Source organism: Phalacrocorax aristotelis, chromosome 5 (assembly GCF_949628215.1).
Source record: "Phalacrocorax aristotelis chromosome 5, bGulAri2.1, whole genome shotgun sequence".
Classification (NCBI taxonomy): Eukaryota; Metazoa; Chordata; class Aves; order Suliformes; family Phalacrocoracidae; genus Phalacrocorax; species Phalacrocorax aristotelis.
In genome coordinates, this window is record NC_134280.1 from 68,805,751 (window position 1) to 68,832,323 (window position 26,573).

At 43.4% G+C, this 26,573-nt stretch overlaps 1 protein-coding gene across 1 annotated transcript in view; it reads right to left on the minus strand.

The window, feature by feature from the left end:
- ABTB2 (ankyrin repeat and BTB domain containing 2) overlaps positions 1 to 26,573 on the minus strand; it is a 135,025-nt gene that overhangs the window by 34,105 nt on the left and 74,347 nt on the right. Inside the window, exons 2-3 of the mRNA XM_075095032.1 lie at positions 16,942 to 17,088; positions 14,039 to 14,249 (exon numbers count right to left, since the gene is read on the minus strand). Of these exons, the coding sequence (XP_074951133.1) occupies positions 14,039 to 14,249; positions 16,942 to 17,088 (358 nt within the window). The remainder of the gene's footprint in view (positions 1 to 14,038; positions 14,250 to 16,941; positions 17,089 to 26,573) is intronic.

Genomic DNA, 26,573 nt, shown 5'->3' on the forward strand with positions numbered 1-26,573 from the left:
AATGAAGACGTTTCGGTCCTTTACTGGAAAGCGCAATGAGTTGTATGTTTGCATTTTACCTTAGATAATTAAATAAATAGTGTAATGTAAGTGTATAGATATGAGAAATATAAGCAACAGAATTGTCCTAAATATAAAGAAAACCACTGTTGTGATGAATTCTGTCCTTCTATGCCAGACTAGAAACCCCCTCACTCTTCCATTTTGTGTTTAATATTGTGTAATCTCACAGTTTCAAACTCTTTATGCTTCTATCACCGTGATTTTTATGGTCGTATCAGTGGGTATCCATGAACCTAAGCAGCACTACAAACAGCAGGCAGAACTTAGCTATGGGATTCTGATAAGTGGACTTAACTGGTAAAGCTCAAATTCTTTCCGTTTCCAAATATCCTAAATTTAGAGCACGCATGCATTAAATTTCAACATTTGGAGCTGTAGCCCTTCTCAGCAGATGCCACAGATTCCAGCTATTAACTCTGCTTTCAGCACGGTTACTTAGATCTGCCTGCACGGCTGCTGAACAGTCTCTTGCTTGGACTGTTACAGCGTATGAACTTTCAGTGATTTTAAAATAATAATATTATGTTCCAATACCTCAGGATATACCTGCAGGATATTTTTCAGCAGGGAACAGTTTGATCTAATCAAGAACGATACAGACAGGGCACACACAAAGTTAAGCTAAGAGGATTTTGCCACCTCAGGTATCAGTAGCCTCCCGACATCTCTACTGAACCATAACTGTGTTGGTTTCTCTTAGAAAAAGGTCCACAGATCTAAGGCCAGAGTTGTAGAGCCGCTATTATAATGAATTTGCGTGCTGCAGACAATAGCCATAGCTGTCAAAATATCATGAACTTTGACAAGTCTGGTCTCAAGTCTTTCAAACGCTGTTGGCCCATAAAGCTAAGTCACTTAACCGCTCTCCCAGTTTCTCCAGGAGGACAATGTTATCCACATATGCATTGCAGAAGCTAGCAGGTAACTTCAACCATTCCTCAAGACACATGCCCATTCTGCACCAGAAGTAGGGGGAATCTTGCAAAGGAGAAAGGTAAAGGCACTGACGGTCAAATCTCGACACCACCACACGCAGCTGCCGAGCCTCCTAGCACAAACAGGAGGCCAGCAGCATGCACAGCGGCATAAGCAATGCTTTCCTACAAAGCAATTCGTTACTCTACCCAAGTTTTATATCTCATGTACTCTGAACCACAGAGTTGCAGATTTTATGCTGAGTTTGCAAATGACTGAATAGGACACTAGCAATGCTTGTTTGTACCCGTGACATCTGCAGGACAGACCAGGAGGTAGATTAAAAAACCCAGCTGTCATACAACTCTGTGTATCAAGGTTATCTCTTACCCCATCTTGCTCTCTAAAAGGGCACACTTCAATAGCCTTATGTTACTAGATGAGATAAATACTGTAATGGGGGGGTAAGAGAACGGAGTTTTCTTACGCACAGCTAAAACCCGTTCTTGCAACAGGCCCAACCTGCTTCACTTTGACCATTGCAGAGGGTGAAGCACTGTGGTTACTACAGGAACGCACGGAGGAATTTCAAGCTCCAGCTACCCACTCCGCTAATGACTAGCGTGACAAGATGATAATTTTTGTTTCTAATACCGAATTACAAGGAATTTTTTTTCTTCTCAGCCCCGTTAAAATTCTGCTGCCAGAAAGCAGATCTAAAACCACAGAAGCATTGATGAATGCTATGTTAAAAATGACAAAGTTAAACATGCACCAACTCTAACACCAAGCACAACATGCACAATTTTTTTTCAGCTAGTTGAGGGAAAAAAGCTCATTTAAAATACTAATCTTCTCTACGCTTCATTACCTGTTGCTTGAGTAAACCTTTCTATCAACACCCAGTGCTCTGCGTTCCAAACATGACGGAGGAGTAATCAACAAAATGTTTACGAAACATGGGAAATTGATATCTTTCTTCCCAGAGTTTTTACCTCAAAGAAAACTGAAGAAACAAAATTATTTGAGAAATAAACTCATTTTCGTTTGCCTTTCTTCACATCAGGTACCTCTGAGCCCTGAGTATGTGAGTAAAGCCGCACATAGCCAAAACTGTAACACATCACTATACGGGGCAAACGCCCCTTCCCCGTGTACAGTCAGATTAAGTTAGTTTGGCCACTTACCCTTAAGTATATTGAGTGTCTCAACACAGACAGTTTAGCAAACTAAAAGAGGTTCCAAAGTGAGTTAATTAAACTATTGTAACTTCTTATGGAAGAATGGGATGCCCAGATGGAAAGTCATTTAAGGAACATATGTTTCTGTGATGTTCTAATGCATCGGCTCTTCAGAGAGATCCTTCCTGAGTAATTTGGCAGCCACAACAGGGAACCGAGCACCAACTACCTGGCACACTGCAGTGCTGCACAGAGGTAACTCTTAAACACACAGGCTGGATGCTGGAAGCAATGTAATTACAACGAGATACATTCTGAGCAGGTTAGATTAGTTACATTAGTAGACCTGTTGTGATTTCATGCTAATACGCTTATATTCCTCTGAACTCGCTTAACTATCTTCCCCCAGTGCTGCATCATGGACAACTCATGCTTTCCTACTAAAAAAGCCTATCAATTCTGAAGCACCTGGCTCAGAAGCAGCCCGTGTTTCTCTGGAAGGATCTTTTGCACTTCTGAAGGAAGCTGAAGAGGTGAAGAATGGCTGAGTGAATTCTTTACAGCAGCAGAGAGTTTTCCAGCAAGCCTAGGAACAAAAACTTACAGGTTCTGTCTTCCCCCTCTGTTCTCTAGCCATTACGATATACTTTCTAATCCACAGAAGAACAAACTTCAGGTACAAACTCTTCAGTGGAACTGGAGTTCCCAGTAGCTTGACTCCAGACTGAAACTACCCCTTTCAGCAGCATCACTGCAGATTTACACCGATAAGCAGTAAGAGCAAAACACAGCTCAGCCTCCTTCCTCTCGAAGCAAACACGTTAGGCCAGCATGCATTGTATCAACACAAAGTTGTTCAGCCCCAGAAGAATCCACGAAGCTGAATCAGCTCAGATATGCAACTCATTTGAACAGGATTTGTCCTGCAGAGCAGACGTGCTTTTTAAAACAGTCAGTTCAGCATTTACTGTAAAAACGTGGTGAAAACAGTTCAGTTTAGCTTCGTAAGTGACCACCAGGTCATGGCGGTACGTGCACTCGTAGGTATGGGACAAGGAGGCGCGAGCTGCCAGGGTCTCCCTTAAAAAGGAAACAAAGCAGAGACATACCAACCTAGGATTACCCCTGGACAAGCTTGGTTTCTAATCTCCACAAGGTCAGAGAGAAAGAATGGTTGTTGCTATTATCATAAATTACACCCAGAAACATTTACTCTTCAGAAGAGCTTAGCTCTTAGTTCTCTGTTACAAAGACGTCAGGAACAGTAAGAGCAAAAACCCCAACCTGCCAGCCCTGGCTGCTGCACAGCAAAAGCTCAGAATTGCGTCTTTGTTTAGCATGGCCTTTGTTAAAGCACCAGCTAACTCCTTCCTCAGGAAACAGGCAAGTTCTGCAAGAGAGGGCCTGTAATTTAGTCCCATAGGAAATAATATTAACTTCAATTGGAAAGGGTAATTACTGAAAAACAAGAAACTTGTTGGCTTCTTACCATCATCGTTCTTTGCAATATGCTCAGAACCTTTCATCCCCAAAGTTACTGCTTTTCACTTGTATTAGTTACAAGAGCACTACATGGGTGTCATGATACTGTCTTTAAGGATCTATGACTAGGAAAAATGGAGACAGGCTGATATTAAATGACAGCAAACCAGCCAGAGTCAAGAAGAGAAACTGAGACTCTCAGTCAGACCTCTGCTATTTCAATGGGCAGCCACAGGTGGAAAAAGAATCCAGAAGACCTTGTCTTACTCGTTTCTGTGTTTCTACAATGCCTTTTTAGTAACACATGGTGTATCAGTTTTGTTTTAACTTTCACTGGATTCTTCTTCCTTCATTTTTGATGCTAGCTTGCTGCTTCTTAGTCTTCTCATCATAAACCAGCAAACAATAAACAATACACAACACAGGGTGCCTACAGGCACTGAAGATTTCTCTTTGTACCAGCCGTGAGAATCCAGGCAGCTAAGCTGCCAGGCTCTCATTTTCTTGCACCTTCTTTTTTATCTGAACAGATGGAAACTTCAGAGCAGAAGCCAAGAACTCAACATGGACATCTTTACAGTAGTTACAGTAATTACTGTAGCTGTAGTTACAGTAATTGCAGGGTGGTAGCGCGCACACACGCACAATGGCTGCCATCTCTTCACTGCTAAACAAGACAGCCAAAGATGATCTGTCTAGTTTTCAAACAGTTTTACAAATAGGGGACATTTGCTAGAAATGGCTTAGGTCAAAGACAGTCTTTTCGGTGATTTCCAGCAAGCACTGAGGGCAACTGTAAAATGCCTATGAAAGCAGAAAACAGTGTTTTTTCAAACAAATGTTTCGTAACTGACAGGACAGACTGTCAAATGCCTTATTACTTCTCTAGGTAGGTGGTAAGGATCAACTACTGCCTGCGGTCCACCTGAACGGCCAGTTCTAGGAAACAACGTACTGATACCTCTCCATGACTGGGAAGCTACCAGGCTGACAAGGTAAATCAACTTTAAGGGACAAACACTGTAATTAGGCCTCAAAAGCACCGAACAGCTGCAGTTGGAAGGCACCCCAGGAGATCATTTAGTCCAAACTCCCTTGCTCAAAACCAGGGTCAGCTACAGCCGGTTGCCCAGACCCACGTGGAATTGCTAACCTGCCAGGGGACCTGTCCCCCTGGATGCTTGTGTCTGTGACATCTGAGGCTTCTCAGACCATCCTTAACTATTGCCCATGGAAACCAGGGCATAAGAAGCAGCAAGGTTTCAAGACAGCCTAAAAGCCTGACTTTTTGGCACATGGCTTCACATACAGCCATTAGCATAAAGTTTTGTTTCACTGTGTATGCTCTTTTTTACCCATAATGCTTTCCCCGTGTGCCAAGGCTGGCATAAGCAGGCAGTCTCTTTACTCTCCGTGAAGTCTGCTCTGTGCTGCTTAATTTTGTATACAGTGAGATTCTTCTCCTTGCCATTTTGCAGAGAATTTAAATAATCTATGTTTGTACCACGCCCCTGCTCCAGTACTGAAAGATCAGAAGATAGAGGCTACTTTGGAAACGCTCCAACGACACTACAAATTGCTTACAGCCAGTAATATGGGAGAAAGGCCAGCCTTTCCCAGGTGTGAGATACACGGAGTTAAAAAAATTTGAGCAGTGTTTGTTTATACAAACAACATAAAAGGAAGGGGGGGGAAATCTAATTCAGAGTAGACTGCATTGCCAGGTTCAGCAGTTACACTTGGATGAATTCGATCCTCAGGGTCTGCTATTAATTCCCTTCACTACTGCCAAGGTCACCCCTCACATTCCAATTTTGCAATCTTTGAACTATAAAGAAAGGAACAATTAAAAAAAATTACAAGACTTAAAAATACCTCAATAGATGATGCCAGGCAAAGGCAGGAATATTTCCAGGAACCCAAATCGTAACTCCTATCTGTCACCTATTGACTTTAACATGACTTGTTTTTAATTCACTTCACATACCCAACGTGATGGTGCTCAGAACATGCCTGGACACACAGACACGGAGTAATAAAAATCTATGACAAATATTTCACCCTGGATCTCACTTCGGTCTTTCAGTTAGGACACCAGAAGCACATATGTAAAGGGAGTCCCACTCGCACAGCATCCGACCCTGTTAAAGAGTCAGCAGTTTCTAAGCGTTCCTGGTGTTTCTGGCTAGATGTAGCTGCTGTAATACGTGCCGAGAAGTCACCATAACGGGCAGGAAGGTGAAAGTTGCTCACCACAAGTGTGATAAAGCTACTGACTCCTCCTGTTAAATGATACATGTTCTCAAGTCTCAAAACTGTGGAAAATAATTATTTAGCAATTTAGTACGGGCTCAACAAATACATAATCCTGCCTAAGGTCAGGAACAGCACCGCCAGTGAACAGTTAATTTTAGTCAATAGATACATGTTGATTGTAGCTTACTGGCCTCTGAAATAGGGCTGTTCATTCCATCTTCCTTGTGAACGAGCATCTCAAAATCACAGTTGAGTCTGACATTAACTGGTCAAAGACTGAAACAGGCAGAAATACAGCTTCTCTCCTTAGCGTTGGTGAAGGAAGCTGATTTATCCATTTATAGCCTGCTTATGCTTCTAATGAATCTACCGAACTAATCTTTCATCAATAGCAAATTTCTTTTCTTTAAAACAAAGAGGGACACATTTTTATGTCCACTCTGAACAAGCAATGCTGTAATGGCACAGTTCAGTGTAAGGCTTTCTTGTGTTTCCCTATATTTAATCAGTATATTTATATCAAAATAGCTCGAGGGGGAAAAAATAAAAATCAATGGCATTATTGCATGGGGGTGGGACTGGAGTATGCTCACTGATACATCTTTCTGCAATCACCCTGTTGACTCCAGGGATACTCTGAGTGGATATTTGTACTGTTAAACATGAATGTATGATTACAGCATTATTCTCTCTCAAGGCAAATGAATCAGGGTCTACTTTTATTATTCCTATATACCTATTCTTGACTGGTGAGGCAGCTGTAGACAGAAGAGAAAGGTATTAAGATCTCTCAGACAAGAGATCCCAGAACTTATTTTATTGCAGACCTTTTCAAAGACACAGCTCATTGAACTAAGTGTATCAAGTTCTGTTCCTGATGCGGCATGGTAACAATAGGATAGGGTTGTAAAATAAAAGAATTCAGACATAAATATATTAAATTTGAATTAGGAACGGCCAGGCCACAGATAAATCCAGCAGACAGACAATGATGTAGCTATGGCACTCAATAAAATTCCATAAACCTGCAGTTAAAAAGAGTAGAGGGGAAAAAAGCCTCATGACAGATCACTGAGAGTCTGGAAATATCCATCTGGAGAAAAGATTTATCCTGAAAAGACTCAGCCAGCTCTGAAAGCACTGATATTTCTCAGTGATGTTGAGGATGCAGCTCAAGCAAGCACAGGTCTCAGCAGCAGGCTCTGCAAGTTATTCCTGATTTTCCTTCCTTTTCTGCCAGTTCGATGCCCATATAACACAGAGCAAGATATTTTGGAGACAATTCACATTAATAACTGGGATGTTTGTATTCTCTTCAGTATGAATTGATATTGTTGAATAAATTTGATCCATCTGTCTCAAGCACCTTCAGAATGACCATTTAGTTGTGCCAAGTGTTTTCTGAAAACGGGAAGAAAGCAGCTAACCGCAAGGGAAAGAGCTGAAGGCTCTAATTATTTCTAATGGTGCACCTAGAGATCATCAAGTAAAAAGGTACTAAGTAAGATCAAAGCAATGCTTTTTCAAAACGTGAAATTTAGAAAATACGAAGAGGCAGCCACCTCCATCAGATGGTCGCTGGGGCTTTAGAAACAGCCAAAGCACAGGGGGGCTCTATTTGCTTCAACCACTGCAAGACTCTTGATAGGGAAACTACGCCAGAAGGCTCTTGAAAGTAGTGCTCTAGGAAAGCTTAGACTGCTTGGAGATGGTTTTACTTTCACTAGAAGTCAGTGGCATGTCTCTGATGTATCAGGACAGACTGAATTTTACAAAGTATAACAGATAAAATAAGGTCATACGGCCACTGCGCTACTTAGGCTGGTGTGAGCATGAGTATTTGAATCTAAACGCATAACAGGCTGAGATGCAAAATTGATCACCACTGAGTCAAGGGATGCTTGGACAGGATTTTGACACGGTATCAGGAACTATTAGCTTAGACCCATCTCTGGTTTCCATGCTAGCCAGAGTAAATTTGGATTATACGCCACAAGGCAAAAAATACCAAGTGTTCTAGCTAATGATGATTTAAATCAATAGCTCAAATATAGGAAGAATATAGTATTTTAGCAAATAGCACTCAAAAATAGCATGGAAGGGCTACAGTCTTTTCTTCTGGCAGCATCAGATGAGTTTTTTGTCCTTTCCCAATAAATAATGTTTCAGAGCAGGCATTGCTGGAAATCCTCCACAGCGAGAAAACCCAAGTAGACAGCTCAGCTCCTTCCTCCTCCTGCCCAGCTAACGCAGCACAGGAGAGTAGGCACTAGGCCGTTTCTCCTGCTTGACCCTATTGAAAAATATGCTGTGCACGCTTAGCCATGGGCCCTGGATCGCGCAAGGTAACAGATGTCACGGGAGGACTCCGAAGCAGAAAGAAATTTTAGGTCACTTTTGAACCTCGCAGATAAAAGCACCCATCCAGCTGAAAGAACAAGCAGCAGCCTTTCTGAAGGATTTCATGTGACAAGGGAGAAACTGAGCGTCCCCAGGTTTGTTTGCAAACACATGACAAAACAGGCTGCTCTAGAGAAGCAGCAAATCTGAGGCAAGCCTTCTAGACGCCTGCACATGGAAAACAGAATGAAGCTTTCTCTTTCCTTATGAGGTGGCCCCCTGTGTGACTGCAGTTGGCTTCTTGCAGTGTCCACAGCTTTTCCAGCTGAAAAGCTGTGAATTTCCATCAAATCGGCAAGCCCTAAATTTTACTGTTGGCAGCTGACAAATCCTATATCAGCTCTGAAACGTCACGAGCGTTTTACTGGATTTTCACCGACAGTCAGCTGGGTACGGTCTGTGTGCTTCTGCTGATGTAAATTGTTTTACACTCATTGACATTTGGAATAAAATAATGCACCAGCAAACTCAAACAATGTGTAAAACTTGGCATGTCTGCAACATGGATAGCTCAGAAAGTTCTGACATGGCTGAATCCACAGGAACTGATGGAAAAGCCCAGAATTACTTTTAGAACGTTCTACAGACCAACAAGAACAACCATGGGCAAACACAATAGGTTTTCTTTTTTTAGAGTACCTGGAAGAGGAAGAAGCTCAGCCTACCAAAGACATGCAGATAATCAGCTGCACAAGGAAGCAGGATCCAACGTTTTTTGCCTATCTTAGGTATTAGATCATGTTAACACGTTAACTTGCCTACACTAAATGCTGTACGCACATGATAACCGAGAAGAGATACGACAAGGGCAGTCAATAGTGTCTATTCCTAGCTTTAAGGCCAGACCACTATCCTGGCCAAGTCAATTAACCTAGGGTAGACTGGTCCACCCAGCTGTAAAATGAGACTTATAATGACCTCGATTTGTGCTCTATGGGGAGCAGACAAACACTCCCTAAGTATCACTGAGAGCGCATTCTTGCCTTGGCACAGCATTAAAAATAAGACAAAAGCTTTATATTTCACTTGGGAAAAAGTGAAGAAGGGAGAAAGAACCTTCGTTTACCTTTGGATGGCCCTTCTCAAGTCACAGTATCCCAAACAATCCCAGCAAACATGCTCTGCTGCTCTGGGACATGATCTCACACCGTGGCAGAGTGCTCCCAAGCTCAGCCAGCCTGACATAAGCAATGGGAAAAAACCCAGAGCAGAAACAGAGCAGAGAGAGAGGGAGTGCCACGCGTCTGCTGACTCTTCATGGTCCAAAACGACATTGTCTGACCTCTGACACAATACAGACTATGATCTTTGAGAAACTCTAAAAATCTTACTGCCCAGCAGAGACACTTTTTTGCAGCAACACAGACAGATGTGCTCTCTGAGGACACAGACAAGCTCTTAGCCTTCAGGCAGTCAGGTGTATCATTACTGAGTAGAGCAGCTTGTTCTCACCTCAGGGTCTAATTAGTTTGCCAAAGTATTGCACAAGTGGCACACTCTATTTGCAAAACACTTCCTCAGGAGGCCTTCCTGACACCAAAGAGCAGATGGTTTGCTGTCCGTGCAGCAAATACGGTCATTTCAGGGTTCAAAGTGGGTCATGGCTTGGTCATACAGCAGCCAGCTGCATTCGCTATGGACGTGTTTCAAATGTTTTGCCTATACCTGGGTGTTTTCTCTCTAATTCTGCCTCCTCTCCTCCTGCTTCAATGCTTTTACCTGGAGGTAAGTATCAGAACCAGATATAACCAACCCACAAACTTTCCAGAGTTTCTATTTATTGGTATCCCAAATCGTTCACATGCTGGAGGCCAAAACAGAAAGCTCCTCTATCTGCCAAGCTCTGGAGAGCCAACTACATCCACCCCATTCCTGCAGGACTCCACAGTTCACCCACCTCAGTTCTTCAGTTGCCAAGGTATTTACCACGGAGAAGGCACACAGCTTATAGGAGTTTAAACTGGCTCTGCACTGGGGTGCCTTGCATACCTATGTGCAAGTGTGGATGTTTTTGTACCTTGTACAGCTTGCTGCAGGATATGTCCAGAAGGTCGGCTAGATTTTTAAAGCCCTTTATGGCATATGACACCCTCCATTAGGCATGGTTTCAGAACCTGAATTCTATGCTTGCCTTCATGTTGGAGTGAAGTACAGTAAAGATCTTCCAGGCCCTACGGTGTTATGATTTTCATAGCACTTTGCATTGCAGTGACACACACGGAAAGCTCACAGAAAGCTCACAGACAACAGAATGCCAAGCAAGATGGACAGTAGGCTGTCAGGTCTCTAGGTGTACTGAACAACTGCAGTTCCTTCCATTGAATCAACGTGGCTCACAGATCTCCTCAAGGTCAGTTTTTAGCAAGTCTGCAGCTCTAAGAGCCTCTCTGCTAAATTTCGAATTGGTGTTCAATACCGACAGATTCATACAGCAGCCTAGAAACTGAAGCACATGCAAACGCAGAATAGGTCAGCGTTACTGTCCTTGTTTGCGACTGAGATTTTTTTCAGTGGAAGACAAAGCGGGATTGCAGCGCACATAACAGGTATATTCCAGAGAGAAAGCATAAATGCACAAAAGAGCAATGCAGAGTTTGCAGCTGATTTAGCACAGCCCTGGAAAGAAGAAAAAAAACTGGGCTGCACAGCTCTGCCAAGTCACATTAGGTGAATCAGTGCCCTCACCTATCATGCCATGAGCCTGGCATCTCACACGCAGCCTCAACCGTCTCTCCTCTTAAGCTAGGAAAGAGTAAACTGCCTCCTGGATAAAGCACTGCTAGCAGTATTTATCCCACTGGCTACACTAAATAACATGTGCAGAGTCAATACAGTAAGACATATACAAATATATCTTGGAACAAATGAAAGGTAGGGTTGGATGTTCATTTCTGGTATACTGGACAATATTAATTTTATTTCCAGCTTTCATAGACTTCTCAAAGCCAATTGTTTAAACCGATAGACCTCAGGTTCTGTTTATTTCCCCCTCATGTCAGTTTTTGCTCCATTTTAATATATCCTCTCTAATTTCCTTTACAGCTAAGTACTGGTCAGAAAAAAATGGCAGAAATTTCCCTTACACCAGCTGTTTTAGGATCTAGTGTGGATTTTAAAACAGAATAGAACTGCAGTCTGCGTTCCAAAAAACCTCCAGTGAACCATGTGAAGAGCATTGTTTGGGAGCAATTGGAGAGATAACTGCACTCCTGACTTAACTCATTTATTATCCTCAGTGTACAAAACAAGTAGCTGCAGTAACATCATTACACTGAGAGTACTGAAAAGAACCCAACACAAAATAGAAAGCTTAATCTATGTTTCTGATACAAGCTGTTTGGCAGCTTCAACTGTACAACTGTGGGAACTAGCGGTACAACTTTACAGAATCTGGCCCCATGAAAACTCATTTTTTTGCCCAGTGTGCTAACATGAAATGCAAAATAAATCATCTTGCACTGGGTAGGGCATTTCAGATGATATTCAAGAAGTATTTGGACAAGGCCCTCAGAGCCCGGTGTGAATTTGGGGTGTCCTGTGCAGGGACAGGAGCTGGACTTGATGGTCCTTGTGGGTCCCTCCCAGCTCAGGACATTACATTATTCTATGATTAAGATTAGTGAACCCAAAAAACAGAACTACCAACAGGCTCCGAGTTGTGCAGCCATGCCTCTTCCTATTCCTATTTTATTCAACTTCACTTAATTCCTCTTGGTTCTTCACAAGTGTACATCAATTCCCTCGGATGCTACAGTTCTGCTCACAGACTGTTCTTTTTGGAAGGATTTGGGGGGAGGATCAGACAAACAGAAAGACAGTCTTTTTTTACTTTGCAAAATAGTTGAGCTCCTGCCAGACTGAGACCTCAAAGAAGTCGGTCCAGTACAAGCTACAATGAAGTACGGAAAGATGGTTCAGCAACCAAGAGTAAATGAGAACAAGCGACCAGTGGAGGTAGCTACGCAGACCAGCCATGTGCAAAATGTTATGGCAGAACAGGCAGCTTAAGAGCGACAACTTTGTATTTTTTTTCCTCGTTTGAAGTTTCCCTTAGCCTAAAGTAACTTACCAAGACTGAAATTATAGAGGCTGCCTTCCATCCAGTGTGTTTTCTCCTGCACCCTGGCCTGAAAATCCAGAGCCCTAAAAGGAGACAGTTCAATCTACTCTTAGTCTCAAGAGGACTTCTCACTCCTGACTAGCCAAGGTCTGGCCATGAAGCCATCAGCCACAGCTCCAGTGGTGGTGAATGCAGCTACAAGAAGCCTTTAGGGCTGCTGAAATCAGCTGGCAGGCTTGGTGCAGGGCAACGTAGGTTTGCATGAGACGGGGTTGACTTGCCACATCAGAAATGCGCAGACTGAAGACACCAAAGTCTGAGAGCAATCACGTGTCTTAATAAAAGAGAAAAACAAACCAAAACAGGCTACCCAGCACGGAGCAGAGGAAAAAGCACAATAATCCCACATGTGCAGAAGAGTATAGAAAGAAAAGAGAAAGGGCTAACTTTTGTAGGTTTTTTAGAATTAATTTTAAGAATTAGTTCTTTGTATGTTACCACTATTTCATACCAACTTTAGAAGCTGGGGCTCGGCACAGTAAGGCCCAAGGTGGGAAGAAGAAACCACGTTATTTACAAAGCTGCAGAGATGTTCTCTTTTCCCTGCTCACCTGTCCAACAAGCACCTTGCTTTTTTTGTTTTGTGAATGTGACCTCCCAACACCTCACCATGCTCTGAAACTGCCCAACCACAGGCTGCTTTTGGGAAGGGTCAGGAGAGAGCCATCGGCCTGATGTCCAGCAGGCTAAAATAAATCCAGAAAGTAAGCTAGCGTAAATGCTGAACCAAGTTAATCAGAAACCAGAATTTCCCATTTAGGCAAGATTTCTGAAATAAATACAAAATTGGATGTGCATTTCAAACTGGGGAAACCTAACAATCCCAGAGAAGCCTGGGTCTCCCCGCAGGATGCTATCAGTCTGTCTTTGAGCTGAGGAGCAGGAGCTGCCTGACCTGTCAAGGAACTCGACTTGTGGCCAGGGCTCTGAGGGCTCCTCAGCTCTCCGCTGCCACCAGCCTGTGAAGGCAGACTGCCAAGGAGCTGGGCAGGAAGGAAATCAGGGAGGTTTCTAACAGAAAAAACATCCCGCTGGAAAATTTCTGACCCACTCTAATAATGGATCTACTTTCAGAGCCAGTTGTGATGCTGGCAGAAGGTCGGGAGACCCGCTGCATTTTCTGTGTAGTTATTGGCTTCCTATATAAATTTCTTTCTATACCAGACACACAGCATCAACTGAATTAATCCTTATGAAGGATGTCCATAAATCCCGTCAAACCTCTCCCCAGCAAACGACATGGCTTTTCCCTAAAATGATGACAATTGTTAATTGGTGCTATTTAGAAGGTAACATTTTCTTTGGTAAGGTCTCTACTGCTTTAGGCAACCACACGTACTTTTGGCAGCATCTCTAGACAAGCCTTGCTGGCAGCACACAGCATATGCCTTGCTCGGAAAGACTGCATGAAAAAACAGCTCACTTTCCAGGTCCAATTCCAAGGCTTCGTAAACTTGGCAAGGCTGACAACATAATCTGGCTTGACTGCAGGAATAACTGATGCCTGATAGGCAGCATCCCACAAAGTGGCCCGAGCTGCCCAAGCGCACGCAGTTACTCTATAAAAGGAGACCTCCTTAGCCTAACTCCCTGACTACTCACAGTCGACCAACCGACATACCGTTCATTGTTCAGGGTCATTCTTGGAGGGTCAAGGTTGGGGTTCTCCATGGACTCCATTTGAGGACAGCGTAGGAAGTAGTAGAGGGTGTGGAGAGCATCGGGGGACCAGGAGATGGGTTGTTGCTGCCGGGTTTGCCGAATGGGGCTCATTCCTGGGCGGATGGTGTTCAAGCACTGCATGTGGTGCATTGCTCGTGATACCAAATCACCTGCACAAAGAGAAAGAATGCGAAAGCATCCCTTTACTATTCATCCACAGTCATCTTAAGTACACTTTTTGAACTAAATAAAATCTCTCGCAGCTAAGAGAAACGTCCTTTGTGTGAGCACATTCCTTTTTCTCCACAAAGGCGCAAGCTGTCCTCAAGCTGCCACTTTGCAGGTTGTTGTATGGGAAATTTAACTTTCTTTCAAATAACAAGTTTTAATTAGAAAATATAGTATGAAACTTGTCTCAGTCACCCTACATTCAGAACAACAGCTTCACAGTGATTTTTCTATCCTGTTTTAATGCTGGTTTTCTCCTCTTTCCAACCACGTGTACCGGTTTCTTGCCTGCCTACAAAAACTACCGATACCTTTGTATGATGTCCCACCTGGGAGGATAGCTTTCACAAGGCAAAGCCAGTAACACCAGTAACAAATAGTTTACTCTCATTGCCAGCATCACCATTTTGTGTAGGAGATTGTTCCCATTTCTTTCAGTTGGGTTATTATTTCTACCCAGGTACTTATGACAAAGAAATGATGTTATATTCAACATGGAAATCCCTTCTTTTAGGGGTCTGCTTCTCTCGTTCTGACTCTAGCTGGACGTTTCTCCAGAATAAAAAGACCTGATTCTCTTATTAAAAAGCCAGCCTTTACCATGCTGACTGTCACAAGCTGTGCCAGACATCTGCCGCTGAGCCTTGTGAGAAGCTCAGTCCAGGAGCTTTCTAGGCTGTTCAGTCCTCTTGGTCTTTGAACTCAAGCCAGCCTGCCTCTGTGTCAGAGGACTGGTGGACTTGACGAGGCCTGGAAGAAGGCGACCTGTATTACACAGATTCTACTCAGAAAGGATTGTAAGGCTGCAGATTTTTAAAAAAGTTCACAGAGCAACGACCCCAAGACAGCAGCTCTGCAGTCACATAAAGCTGGTCTTTGGGTAATGAGCTTGCTTTGGGCACACCCTGTTTGCTCTGCATTTATTGTGGTGCACTACAAACTCTCGAGAGCTTTGCAATAAAGGCTTCAGACACTACATCTTTGAGTAGTGTGACTACCATACCAGTGACCTGAACGATTACTATAGATTACTATACGTAGCTAGGATCTATTTTTTCCTTGGGAGAATCCTCTGTTGCTTTATGTTTTACAGGCCCTGAAAAGTCTCACAGGAAACGTTATTCTATTGTGGCCTACAGTTACAATACTGGGAAAGGATGGAACTGAAATAGTCGCCCCATCGCAAAGCTGGCTCCTGAGAACCCTGAACTTCACCGTGGCACATATGAATTAGTCACGCCTCCCTCTAAAATTCTTAGGGAGTCGTTATTTGTTCATTTATATCTAACAGCAATACATCGAATTTGCCAAACAACCTCCAGCTGAACCCACGGGGTTCTAGCGTTACCCAAGTTAGGGAGGAACCCCCACAAAGCTACTGTGTGTCTAAACATGACAACATTATTGGTGGTTCAGATCAATGGAGTATTAAGAATCTCAGTTTGCAATGTAAAGCTGTGCCACTCGTTTGTTGCACACCACATTCAGCTTAAGGACCCACTTCAGAACGAAAAAACTTTCTAATATCTTTGCCCTTCACTTCAGTAGCTCCTGACTCTCCAGGTTCTAAACGTTTTACAGGAGCATCATGAATCCTCTAGCGTTGGTACCAACACAGAAGTCTGCGCAGTTATAGCAGAAATGCATCTGGAATTCAAATTTTCAGCTCAGAATAACGTTCCTTCTCCTTTGCACACTCACTCTCTTTATTTTTCTGGCAAAGTACAGCAGCATTTAAAAAAAAAAAGTAGGCAACTGTATCAGGAGATCTATTCACTAGATGTAATGACCAAGTTGGCCAAAGCAGGGACGGGGGAAGAGAGAGAGGAAGCTGTATTCAATCTTCAACCCATGCTACAAATGTTCTCTTGTGTTCCAGGATAAATAGAGGTGTGTTGAAGGAATTTGAAAACCTCAAATTACGGCAGGTTGCAAAATAAATGGCGAAACCCACAAACTCCTTGCTGGCCCTGACATTCATTAGCATGCAGATGGTGGAGACTAAGAAAGCGATGCCAGCAGAAATGTTGCAAGGGAAAAGTAGACCGGGAAAACACAAATCATTTTTGTTTACTTTAAAGGGTCTTTGTGAGTAGTCTAGGAGCGAAACACTGCATTTTGTTAGCGTTTAAAAAAAGGTTTTGAAGAAGTTTTTGTCACCAAAGTGCTCTCAGATTTTTTTCTTCCTCCACTTTTTGTTCTTTAAGTAACCAAAAAGCTTTTCCTTGAATATCCGGCACCCTTGACATTTCCACTGCGCAAACACTAACAAAGAGAACCCTCTTCGCCATCTGAGGGAGGTGCCACTGCTGTATTCCATAAATGTGCAAGAAAGCCTCCAGAGGCACCTAGGCAAAAGCATCCATCTTCTGTTGGCACTAACGCCACTAACTACCAAAAGGCTAGAAAAGCCACATCTTATACGCGTCCAAGGTGAATTAAATATGAAGTAGTCTGACGAAACAACCTGATTTTCATAAACAGCACCACGAGGCAATTAAATCTTACTCAACGTTAGCCAAATACTGCGCTCACTGTCAACAATGGCAACGCTCCCACTGACCTCAATAGCGGAGGGACTGGCTCTCCTGCTTCACCGAGAGAATCCCACGTTCCATTACATCTGAAACTTACTCAGTTCAGAGATGCTTCCAACGCAGGTTGCCAACAGAGACTGCTCTAAAGTTCGGAGTTCCAGCTGGGCGTAAGCATCAGCCCGTCCATCGCTGCACGCAGAGCCATCGTTGTATGGGCTAAAGTAGGCAGGCAGAGACAGCACACCTGGGGATGAGAGCAAAGAACAGTCCTGTTATGGGTGAAGTTACAGCAGGGGAAAGCAAGTCGCTCTACTGATAGGAGTGATAGGGAGCTTGAAACACCTTTGCACCTTTCTTGCAGGACCTGAGGCCTTTTGAACAGTTCAAACAAAATCAAACAGCGCTGTAAATACCACTGGAATGGCTGAAACAGTGAAACTACGCTCTAGGGAGTAAGGCTAGATGTTTCTACAGCCTTTAAAAACTAGAAACAAATTGCAGTTAAGATAAAACTACATGAAAAGCTTTAGTGAAGCCTCTAATGTTGTTTGTACAACAACCGGGCTGTGTACACACAGCTTGCTTTTGAACAGCTGTATGCAGATTGCTAGATATAAGGGCCAGATTTTGAGAGGTGTGGAAGATAACCTCGAGTCCATTTAAGGTAAATGGTAGCTGCAACTCCAAAAACAAAACCACGGGCTATGCCAAGTTCTTTGAACCTGCGTGCAGTTTCAAGTGTGCAGACTGTGGTTTCTACATGTGTGAACCTCGGGATATGCCAAACTACGCCCACGAGTTTTGAGGTTGACTATATATTTTCAACTCTATAAATGACCCTTCTATGAGAGACAGAGATTAGAAGGATAATTACATCGCGCACACGCGTTTACCCCACACATACTCCTTCCATTTTATCTCCTTGCACACATGAGCATTAATGCTCAGTAACTGAACAAAACGACGGATCTGCAGGCGGGTTTGCGTCGTCGTTATTGGGACCCCATCCTACTTTGCGTGTATCCCTACAGCTCATTTGCGTTGTCAGCAAACTAGGGACCGTTTGGGCCATTAGCTGGGAACAGTAACGAAGACGCGGATGCTACAAAAAACTGGATGTGGTTTCACATTAAGATGCAGGCAGTCTCTAGAAGGGGCAGTCGTTCACCTCCCCCCAGTCATCTTTTTCACCTGTTACCTTTGGTCAACCATGGCACATCTGCAGCCACGATGCAAGTCAGTGCCACAGAGATCCAACAAAAAAAACCCTGCCTACCCTGCTTTCGTCCCAGAAATCCATCAGTTGAATAGTTTCTCTTCAAATTAGTGAGCTGAATTTTGTTGCCCTCTGGCCACATGATTGCTCTGTGTGGCACATAGGGAAGGGTGGGAACATGACCGCTATTGCTGATGTGAGGTGGGGAGCGCGGGTATGTGATGGAGGCTGGGGTGGGAGAGTGGACCTGCCTCCTCTGGTGGCACCCTGGGGTGGAGCTGATGAAACACAGCGTGACACTGCGTCTTTGGACAGCGTTCGCTGTGCAGGTGGACTCTGGAAAGCCTTCTGCAGCCCACACAGCCAGTGCTCCTGTACCCTTGTGCCTACCATATTTTCAGTTGTGTTCAGTTGCTACCATATTTTCAATTACGGCTCTATCCAACAATTCCAGTAGCACACCCTGGCCCAAATCTTCCGTGATTTCAGACGAGGACACTTATAGCCACGACTGCCTGTGCTCTTACCCTGCTGCATCCTGTATTTTTTCCTTGTCGACTTTGATCCGTGCACAGCCGCTCCAGTAGATTTCAGCTTAGACCCACATTTCCTTCCCACCCTCACCTTCTGACCCCGCTTCAGCCTTAGATGCAGAGATACTTTACTCGTGTCACATAAGTGCTGTGTATTCTTGTGAAACAAAACCCTGCCTGCAGAATGGCAGCGCATTGTGCACGAGCTTTGTTTCTTTTGTCTTGACGTGTTCTTTTAAAATTTTATGCTGAGTTAATCTCTCCTACCCTTTTCACATCCTCTTTGCATCCTGCTTGGTGGCAAAGCCAAGGGCCGCATCAAAAACTTCCGGGATATTTTGAGGATAAGGGAATGATTGATCCTGTTGTGCTTCTTCACTGAGTTAATGGAGAAAACCCTGCCAATGCCCTCTGTAACCTGAATAATTAGGAAATCGAGGCTTTAAGAGCTAACAGAAGCAACGCATGCAAACTAGAAGAGCTTGCTTTAAATACACTGTAGCCTCCTATAGAGAGCCTAAGCCACTTCCTTTTCCATGTTAAAGCTATGAAAGGATGTTTTAAAGACATATGGATTGAATTTATGGCAGAGGGAGAATGAAAATAGACTGATTTGTGAAAAGTTTCAAATAGAGGCATATAATTCTACAGAGGCGAAAACGGAAACTGGCAGTTTCATTACTAAGTCAGGCAGGGAAAACAAAACAAAACAAAACAAAACAAAACGGGGCACATTTTCTCTGCAGCCACTTTCAGTTGGTTCTGTTTTCTATCAAGGGATTAAAAATAAAGATTTGGAGAATGCTTTTTAAGCTGGCTCACAAATGAAACAACATTTTCTCAGTTTTTCAGTTAGCAGCTTGCCAGGTGCTCTGGGTAAGAGGAAACAGGGACAATTTATGTACTTTTGGAAAAATAACTCATACAAGATAGTTGCGGACGAGATTTATGTTCTCACCTGCCTTGGTACAGCTGACAAATACCCTCTATGTACGAGAGAGAAATAAGGAAGTTACTGAGACTCTGGCCACGTGCCGAAGCCCACTGATGCCACCGGGGATCTTCCCTGGGATGGCAGCGGGGTGTGAATCAGGCCCTCATTACATAAGATTTCACAAACGCTCCCGCCACGTCCGGCAGGCCCTGCTAGCTACGAGCAAGCCTGGGAATGAGAAAACACACCTCTCGACACTGCTTTTGAGACAGACGGCGAGCATGTGACCGGACGGGCAGCAAAACAGAAACGTACCCCACAATTAGTACGTCTTGCAGCACGCTAATCGTGATTTCCTCTTCTGTATGTTTCCAGTAACGTAAGTTGGGAAAGCATCATCTTTGCTTTTCAGATCAGAAATTCATCTGCAGTCAAGCTTTGCCCACTGGTATTATAATTAGGAACACGACTTAATCTTTAATGCCAATTAAAAGCCTGTTGTTTGATTACAGGGACAGCTGCGTTGGGATGTCTACCTGTATCCCAAATGGCGGTACCTGCTCTCCTCCCACCCAAATCAAGAAATTTGCAGTCAAAAGTTGTTATAATGGTACAAACCGTAGGGGCAATTTCTATTTCTATCTGGCGTTCACATTTCTGTACTTTTATATTTGTGGCAACGCTGGTTTTAATCATGGCTAGCTAAATAAGCAAAACTGTAGCTGAAATAAATCACTTCATGTCAAAACACACTCTGTTTGAGATCACATTAAAACTGCCGATTTATTTCCTGACGTTCAAGAACACGTTTTCCCCACAAAACAACAATGTGAACCAGCACGTAATTACCGTGCAGGAGCGAACCATTCAGGCATGCACACCACTGTTATTGCAATATTTTCTCTGATGTGGGCTACGCTGTGTTTCCTACACATCCCTGGCTGTATCCTGGCATTCTGGTCACGGGTTTCTTTTATAATTAACCAAGATTTTAAGTATGGGATCCAAGCCCAGGTGAAGTTTGTGAGAGCCTATTAATCTGAGCATGGCTTAGTTCTTAGATCAAACCTCAAGAGCACAAGGAAGTCACCTCTCTAGAACGGCGTGAGGCAGCACCCCGTAGCAGCCCCATTGAAAGCACGTTTGTAGCACTGTAATTAAGGCACGGCTGGCTAACAATTTGTTTCTGATATTTCCATAGCCTTTGAAATAGCAGCTGGAAATAAAGGCATATTTATTCTACCTCAGTTAATACATGAAACCTGTTCACGGGCTCTTGCTGCCAATGATCTTAAAAGGCAGTCACGACTGGGTGGAATTCCAGTTAGGCAGTTCCTTAAACTCAAATTATTCTCAGTGCCTAAAGATTTTGAAATTGTTGTCTGTAATTTGATGCTTTTTAATAGCAACTGAAAATGTTTCCACAGTCTGAGCTAGGTCCAGGGAAAAGTCTGTTCACGGTCTTGGACATCTTTCTGCTTTAAGAGGTGTAGCAGTTCTGCTGACAGCTTTGGCTAGAACATGATGGCTCCCACGAGGAGGGCTGCGCAAAACTCTGCGTGGTTTCCCCGAGCCGGGCCATCGGTGCAGTCCTCAAGCAAGGCAACTTCTGTAAAGAGCCCTGGGTCCATCCCTGAGTGTCCCGTGATATTTCAGAGGCTGGCGTCAAGTTCTTCTCCTTTGATACCAAGATACAAGCAAATGCAGACTTTTACCTGCATTTTATTTTAAGATCTGAATGTTTAAAAACCTTATTTCAAATAATTTTTAGAGTACCCACGTTACCTTCACACTTCATGCTGTTTGCATGCTACATTCATGCAAAAGCACTAGCCACCATTTGTACCTCGCTGTAACGATCTTCTCGGTGCTTTCTCTACTTTAATCTAAATCCTCCACGCTGGGAGACATCATCACAACCCTAGCGATTAACTCATCAGCCATTTGATGACTTTCAAACACTTACATGATGTCTGGAGGTTAAGATGGGGCCACTCGCAAGCGGCAGAGGGCCAAGGAGACTTGTCTGGAAAGCACTCGAATTCTGCTGTCTGGAATTCCTCACGGAAATGGCCCAGGGTACGAACCCCCTCATTTCAGAAACGCACTGGCTGTATTCATGACAGGTTAGGCACAGAATCAGAAATATTCTGATATTCAGAATATTTCAGAATATTCAGACAGGGGCATACACCGTAAACTACTGACACAGAAAAAGTGCTTTTTTTTTTTTTTATTTTTTTAAATAAACCTAGTAAAGTCTATGCGACGATACAATGTATATTGATTTCTGCCTTTGGCCATAATAAAAACAGGTTTTCTGGGCAAGGATTCTCTCTGCGCATTGTGTTTGCGTTGCACCTAAAACAGCGGCAACCGTTACCGAACGCTACCATAATTCAAATTAGCACAACAGGGAGAAATATCTATTTGGCAAAACCAAACAGAAAAAAAAAGCCCTCAAAAAGTTCAGCATCACCTTTCCGTGTTAGAAGTTGTTTCTAAAAACCCCTAATACCGCAAAAAGCCACACGTGAAAAGAGAACTGCTGCGAATGTGCTACGAAAGTGTCTTAGGAAACCAAGTAAGAAAAAATGGTCTTGGTCTCCAGCACCAGCGCACTTTTGCGATGTTTGGCTTGTGATAAATTCTGTCAGAAACATTCTGCGAGGTGAGAGCGATGGCTGACCCCAGTGAGCTGAGCCGTGATTTGGGAGGCCAAAATTCTGCAGGCAGATGGTGACAGCCTGACTACACTGAAGCGAACAGCCAAATCCCACCGATTTCAGTGGAGCCGGTAAAAACCTCACCCAATTGCAACTGCAGTTCCCACACTGGAATTCGGCCGTGACATCAGGAGAGCTGTCACCTTGCACAAAGTCCTGTAATTCTTCATGGCAAGGAGCATTCAAGGCTCTCCTTGTTTTTTGTTTCCCATTCTACCAAGCAACACAATGCCGTGCAGCTCCTTCTTGCCAATCAATTCAGAGTCCAGAGCACCACCTAGAATGAATGCCAATTCCTGGAGCTCTGTTTTCTCCTTGCTGGACTGCCACTGCCAGAAAAGCTCAACTCTTTTATTTTATGAAATGAGACAGAATCGTTCTGACAGAATATAAACAAACGCTCCCCACCCCCCCAAAAGCCAGGCAACCAAAGTGTTCCTGATGTAACTCGCTCAAATCTAAACACATCACGCTCTATAATCAACTACAGTCATGCTATAGATTGTGAGAAAGACTTGTGATCAGGAAACAATGCATATAATTGCTAACATATAGGAAAATAATGTGGCTTCTGCTATAAAGCAGGCAGGCATCTCTCTCAGTTTGTCTCTGTCAGCAGTAAGAAAAATGAAACACAGTTGCTTGTATCTGCATCCACATTAAACAGTAATTCTGTAACTGAAAACAGGAGGACAAGCAGAAGAGGGAAGAGCTTCAAGCAGAGAGATAAGATCTTTAAAACTTCTGCAAGTGCTCAACTGACTCTCTCCATCGAAGCACTGCTGTCCTAATCGGACACTTCTGGACAGATGTGACTCGCACAGCCCTCACGTGGGCTCCCCGGTCTCGGTCTAACTGCTCGCAGAGACAACGTCCCCTTCAAATTAACAAAAGGCAGTTTGCCCGGACTTCAAGAACATCAGCAGAGACGTGTTGCCTTAAAGCATGCAGTCTGGTCCTTCATGTGGCTCAACGTCAACAGGCGTTGCTTGACTGAAGTATCAGAATACCTCAAAGCAGAGTCTTAAAGCACTTTCAAAACCCACTACCCCCTTTTTCTGGGGTGCAGGTCACCTCGTGTTCCAAAATCAGGTGAAAGCAGCAGAGCTCACAGCTTGTGCAGTGCGACGTGAGCTGTACCACCACCCCTCCGTATGCACCGCCAGAGAAAGAGCAGATGCGTACTGACAGTCACTACGAACCCTTAAACGCCTCCTTGCTCCCAGGTAACTGACTGTGCCCCGTCTTCATCCAGCACTTGCAGATGTTCGACGTACTGTGCCTCGCTTTTGCTTTGAAAATGGTGGAATTGGGGTTGAAGTTAGAGGGGAAAAGGTAGGAAGTATCTGTAAGAACTAGTATATTTGAATCCAGCTGTGATATACAGGATGCAAGTGACTATAAATGTAGGAGAAAGGCCTTAGTTTAGTACTGAGTCAGTATTTACTGAGTCATTAATCCCATTTCCATATCCCTGTGGTCTTCCGGACAACCACTAACCTGGCTTTGCCCCAAGTGCTTAATTGAACATAAGCACAAGGAAAGATATCCTTGGCTTGTATTCTAGCAACTGCCAAAAAACACAGCAAATTTTGTCTTTAGCAGCAGCAGCATACATTGCAAGATAAAAGGTATCTGTGGTTTTATGAGATGATGATTGCCCTCGTTTCCATTTCCTAGATGGAGAACCAGAGACAAAAGGAGGAGAAGCAACTACCAAGCTAATGCACCAGAACCAGCGTTTTGCAAAGTCCAGATAGCCCAGTTCAGAACCCCTGTGCCATTAGACCTTGCCTGTATGAAACCGGCCATCGCGGAGCCATTGGTCTCACAACCTGGATCCAGATATTTGAAATAAATGGCATGACTGTGAGGCTTCAGTCTAGGTTTGCAGAACTGTGCTACTACCTATTTTACATGTCATAATAAAAGAACTTTGAGGATATGATGTGTAAACGCTTCCTAGTATTATGGCTACAACCACTTTGGAGAAGAAGGGTGTGTGCTATCATGTCCACAAGTACTTCCCTAAAACTAGGCCGATCCATTACAACTTTGCACAGATGGCTTTCCAGGCGTGGGATCTTCGACACAAGGTCTGAGGTCAGGCAAAGACCTGCACTGGACTGTAATGTCAGGCCGAGGGACAAAACCACCTACATTTCTAGGACTCTTATTTTCAGGATCCAGTAAGGCGCATTAAAGAGAAAATCCTCTACTGGACTATAAATATCAAGAAAAAAAAAAAAAACAGAGAGAAAGTTTTACAAGGCGTGGTATAAATAGATTATGAACACTGTGAAAGAAATACAAAGCAGAATCCTGTGCCAAAACATTAATGTGGTCCAACAGGCAGAAAACCTACCATTAACGAGTTGTGTAAACTCCAACCTGTTTACTCAATCTTAGTGTCCCAGTTCACTTCCCTGGAAAATGGGGATATTGCTTCATTCCTGTTAAGGGTAGTCTGACAGAGGCAGCGTTTTTGCTTCATTTCTCATTCTCATCTTACTCCTTCATGCTCCTCAACATCTCAGCAGCGTCCCCATTTCCTGTATGCGTCAACAGCAGAGTTTTTGTCTCTTCACAAGAGCCCATCTTTCCTTTACATAGCCCTTTTTACCTCCAACAATCCCAAAGCCCTCCGAGACATAGCTGCTTTGGAGATGAAAGGACACAATATTGTGACAATATGTAATTCCACCTCAGTGGAGCTTATGATACATGAAGCGACGTTTCACCCAAGTGAGAGGGTTAAGAAAGGCAAAATGGATTTAAGCCTAATAGAGATTCTGATGCAGATACAATATCAGGACAGTTATTCTGACAAACATAACAAAAATACTGTAAGAAATTGTAAAAAAGAAGCTATATATATACACACATATACAAGAAATGGCATAGGCAAGCTAAAAAAAAAACCCCAAACCTTATTTTTTTAAAAAAGAGAAGAAAGAGATACGACAGGTAAACAATGGCAACTCCAGAAACACTGAGTACTTTAGTAGCATTACTGTGGGGAGCAGAGGTTTATATCACTTTCTCCCTTCCCTTGGAATTCTTTAGAAGCCTCCAATTTAGGTGCTCTTACAGTAAAACCAGCTTCATCTGCAGCATAAGCCTAACAAAACTGCAGGCACCAGCTACAGCCCCCGTACTCTCTACAATACCCTCTTCTAATCCATTCCTTTTTGTTCACTGTCCTTCCTGAAATATGGTCTTTGAATCATGCCCAGTTCTCCAGATGTGGTCTGACTAAGCTCTTTGTACATGCCATAATGACTTCTCTTTACTTGCCTTCAATTCTTCTATTTATACATCCGATGATCTGTACGCTTGCCAAACACAGAGGATAGTAAATTTATATCCTCTGTCACTCCCAGTTCCTTTTCTTAGGGAACATCTAGACGGAGAATCTGACCAGGGCAGTACTCCAGCATAATCCCAATGCAATCCCTTCTCAGCTGCTCCAGTGTTATCTTCTGAAAGAGTTTACTCTACATGACCCCTGCCCATCAACTTCTTCATAGAGTTGAGCCCTTGGCCTGATAAAATCTACCCCGGTTAGACTCTCCTGGCTGTAGTAAACATCCCATTAAAATAAAATTTTAGAAACTGTGGTTGCTTAATAAACATCAAGACTGCAATTATGTAAGTTAATGACTTAAAATATCAGAGCATCGTAAGAGCTGTTTATTCTATGCTTATTTTTATAAAAAAAAAGCAACGAGGAAATAGGAATTCACCGGTAACGGAACTACTGCTCCTGAAGGACTGGCCTTTTTTACACAACAAGGACCGTCTCCATTAGCTGTCAGCAACACCGGCCCTCTGATGCACAGCTGCGCAGTTTTCATTTTGTCAGGGTGAAATATGCATCTGTCACTCAATATAAGATTGAAATTTTATCTAAGTGAAACACAACACAGCACAGTCCTGAGACCATAAAGTCTGACCTCAAGAGGGCAAGGTTTGGAGTCTCGCTAGGATGATCACATGCATACCGTGCCTCTAGACGAAAATGATTCAGGTTTTGAGTCACTGGCCAGACAACAGAAAACTCTGGGTGGGTGTATCCTGGGGAGTTCATCAGACAAAAAAACCCCAGTATATTGTAGATTTGATACTTAGAGTTTAATCTCCAATACTGCCAGTGTAGCTACATTAAATTGCTCATACCAGCATTTACCTACATAAGTAGTTCATGGATCACAAGCTTTGTCATTTTTACCCCAAAACTTCCTGAAAGCCAGTATTAGCTTTGGTGAGCGCAAGCTGTTGGGCCCAGTATAAACACAAACCTCCTCCATACAGCTAACA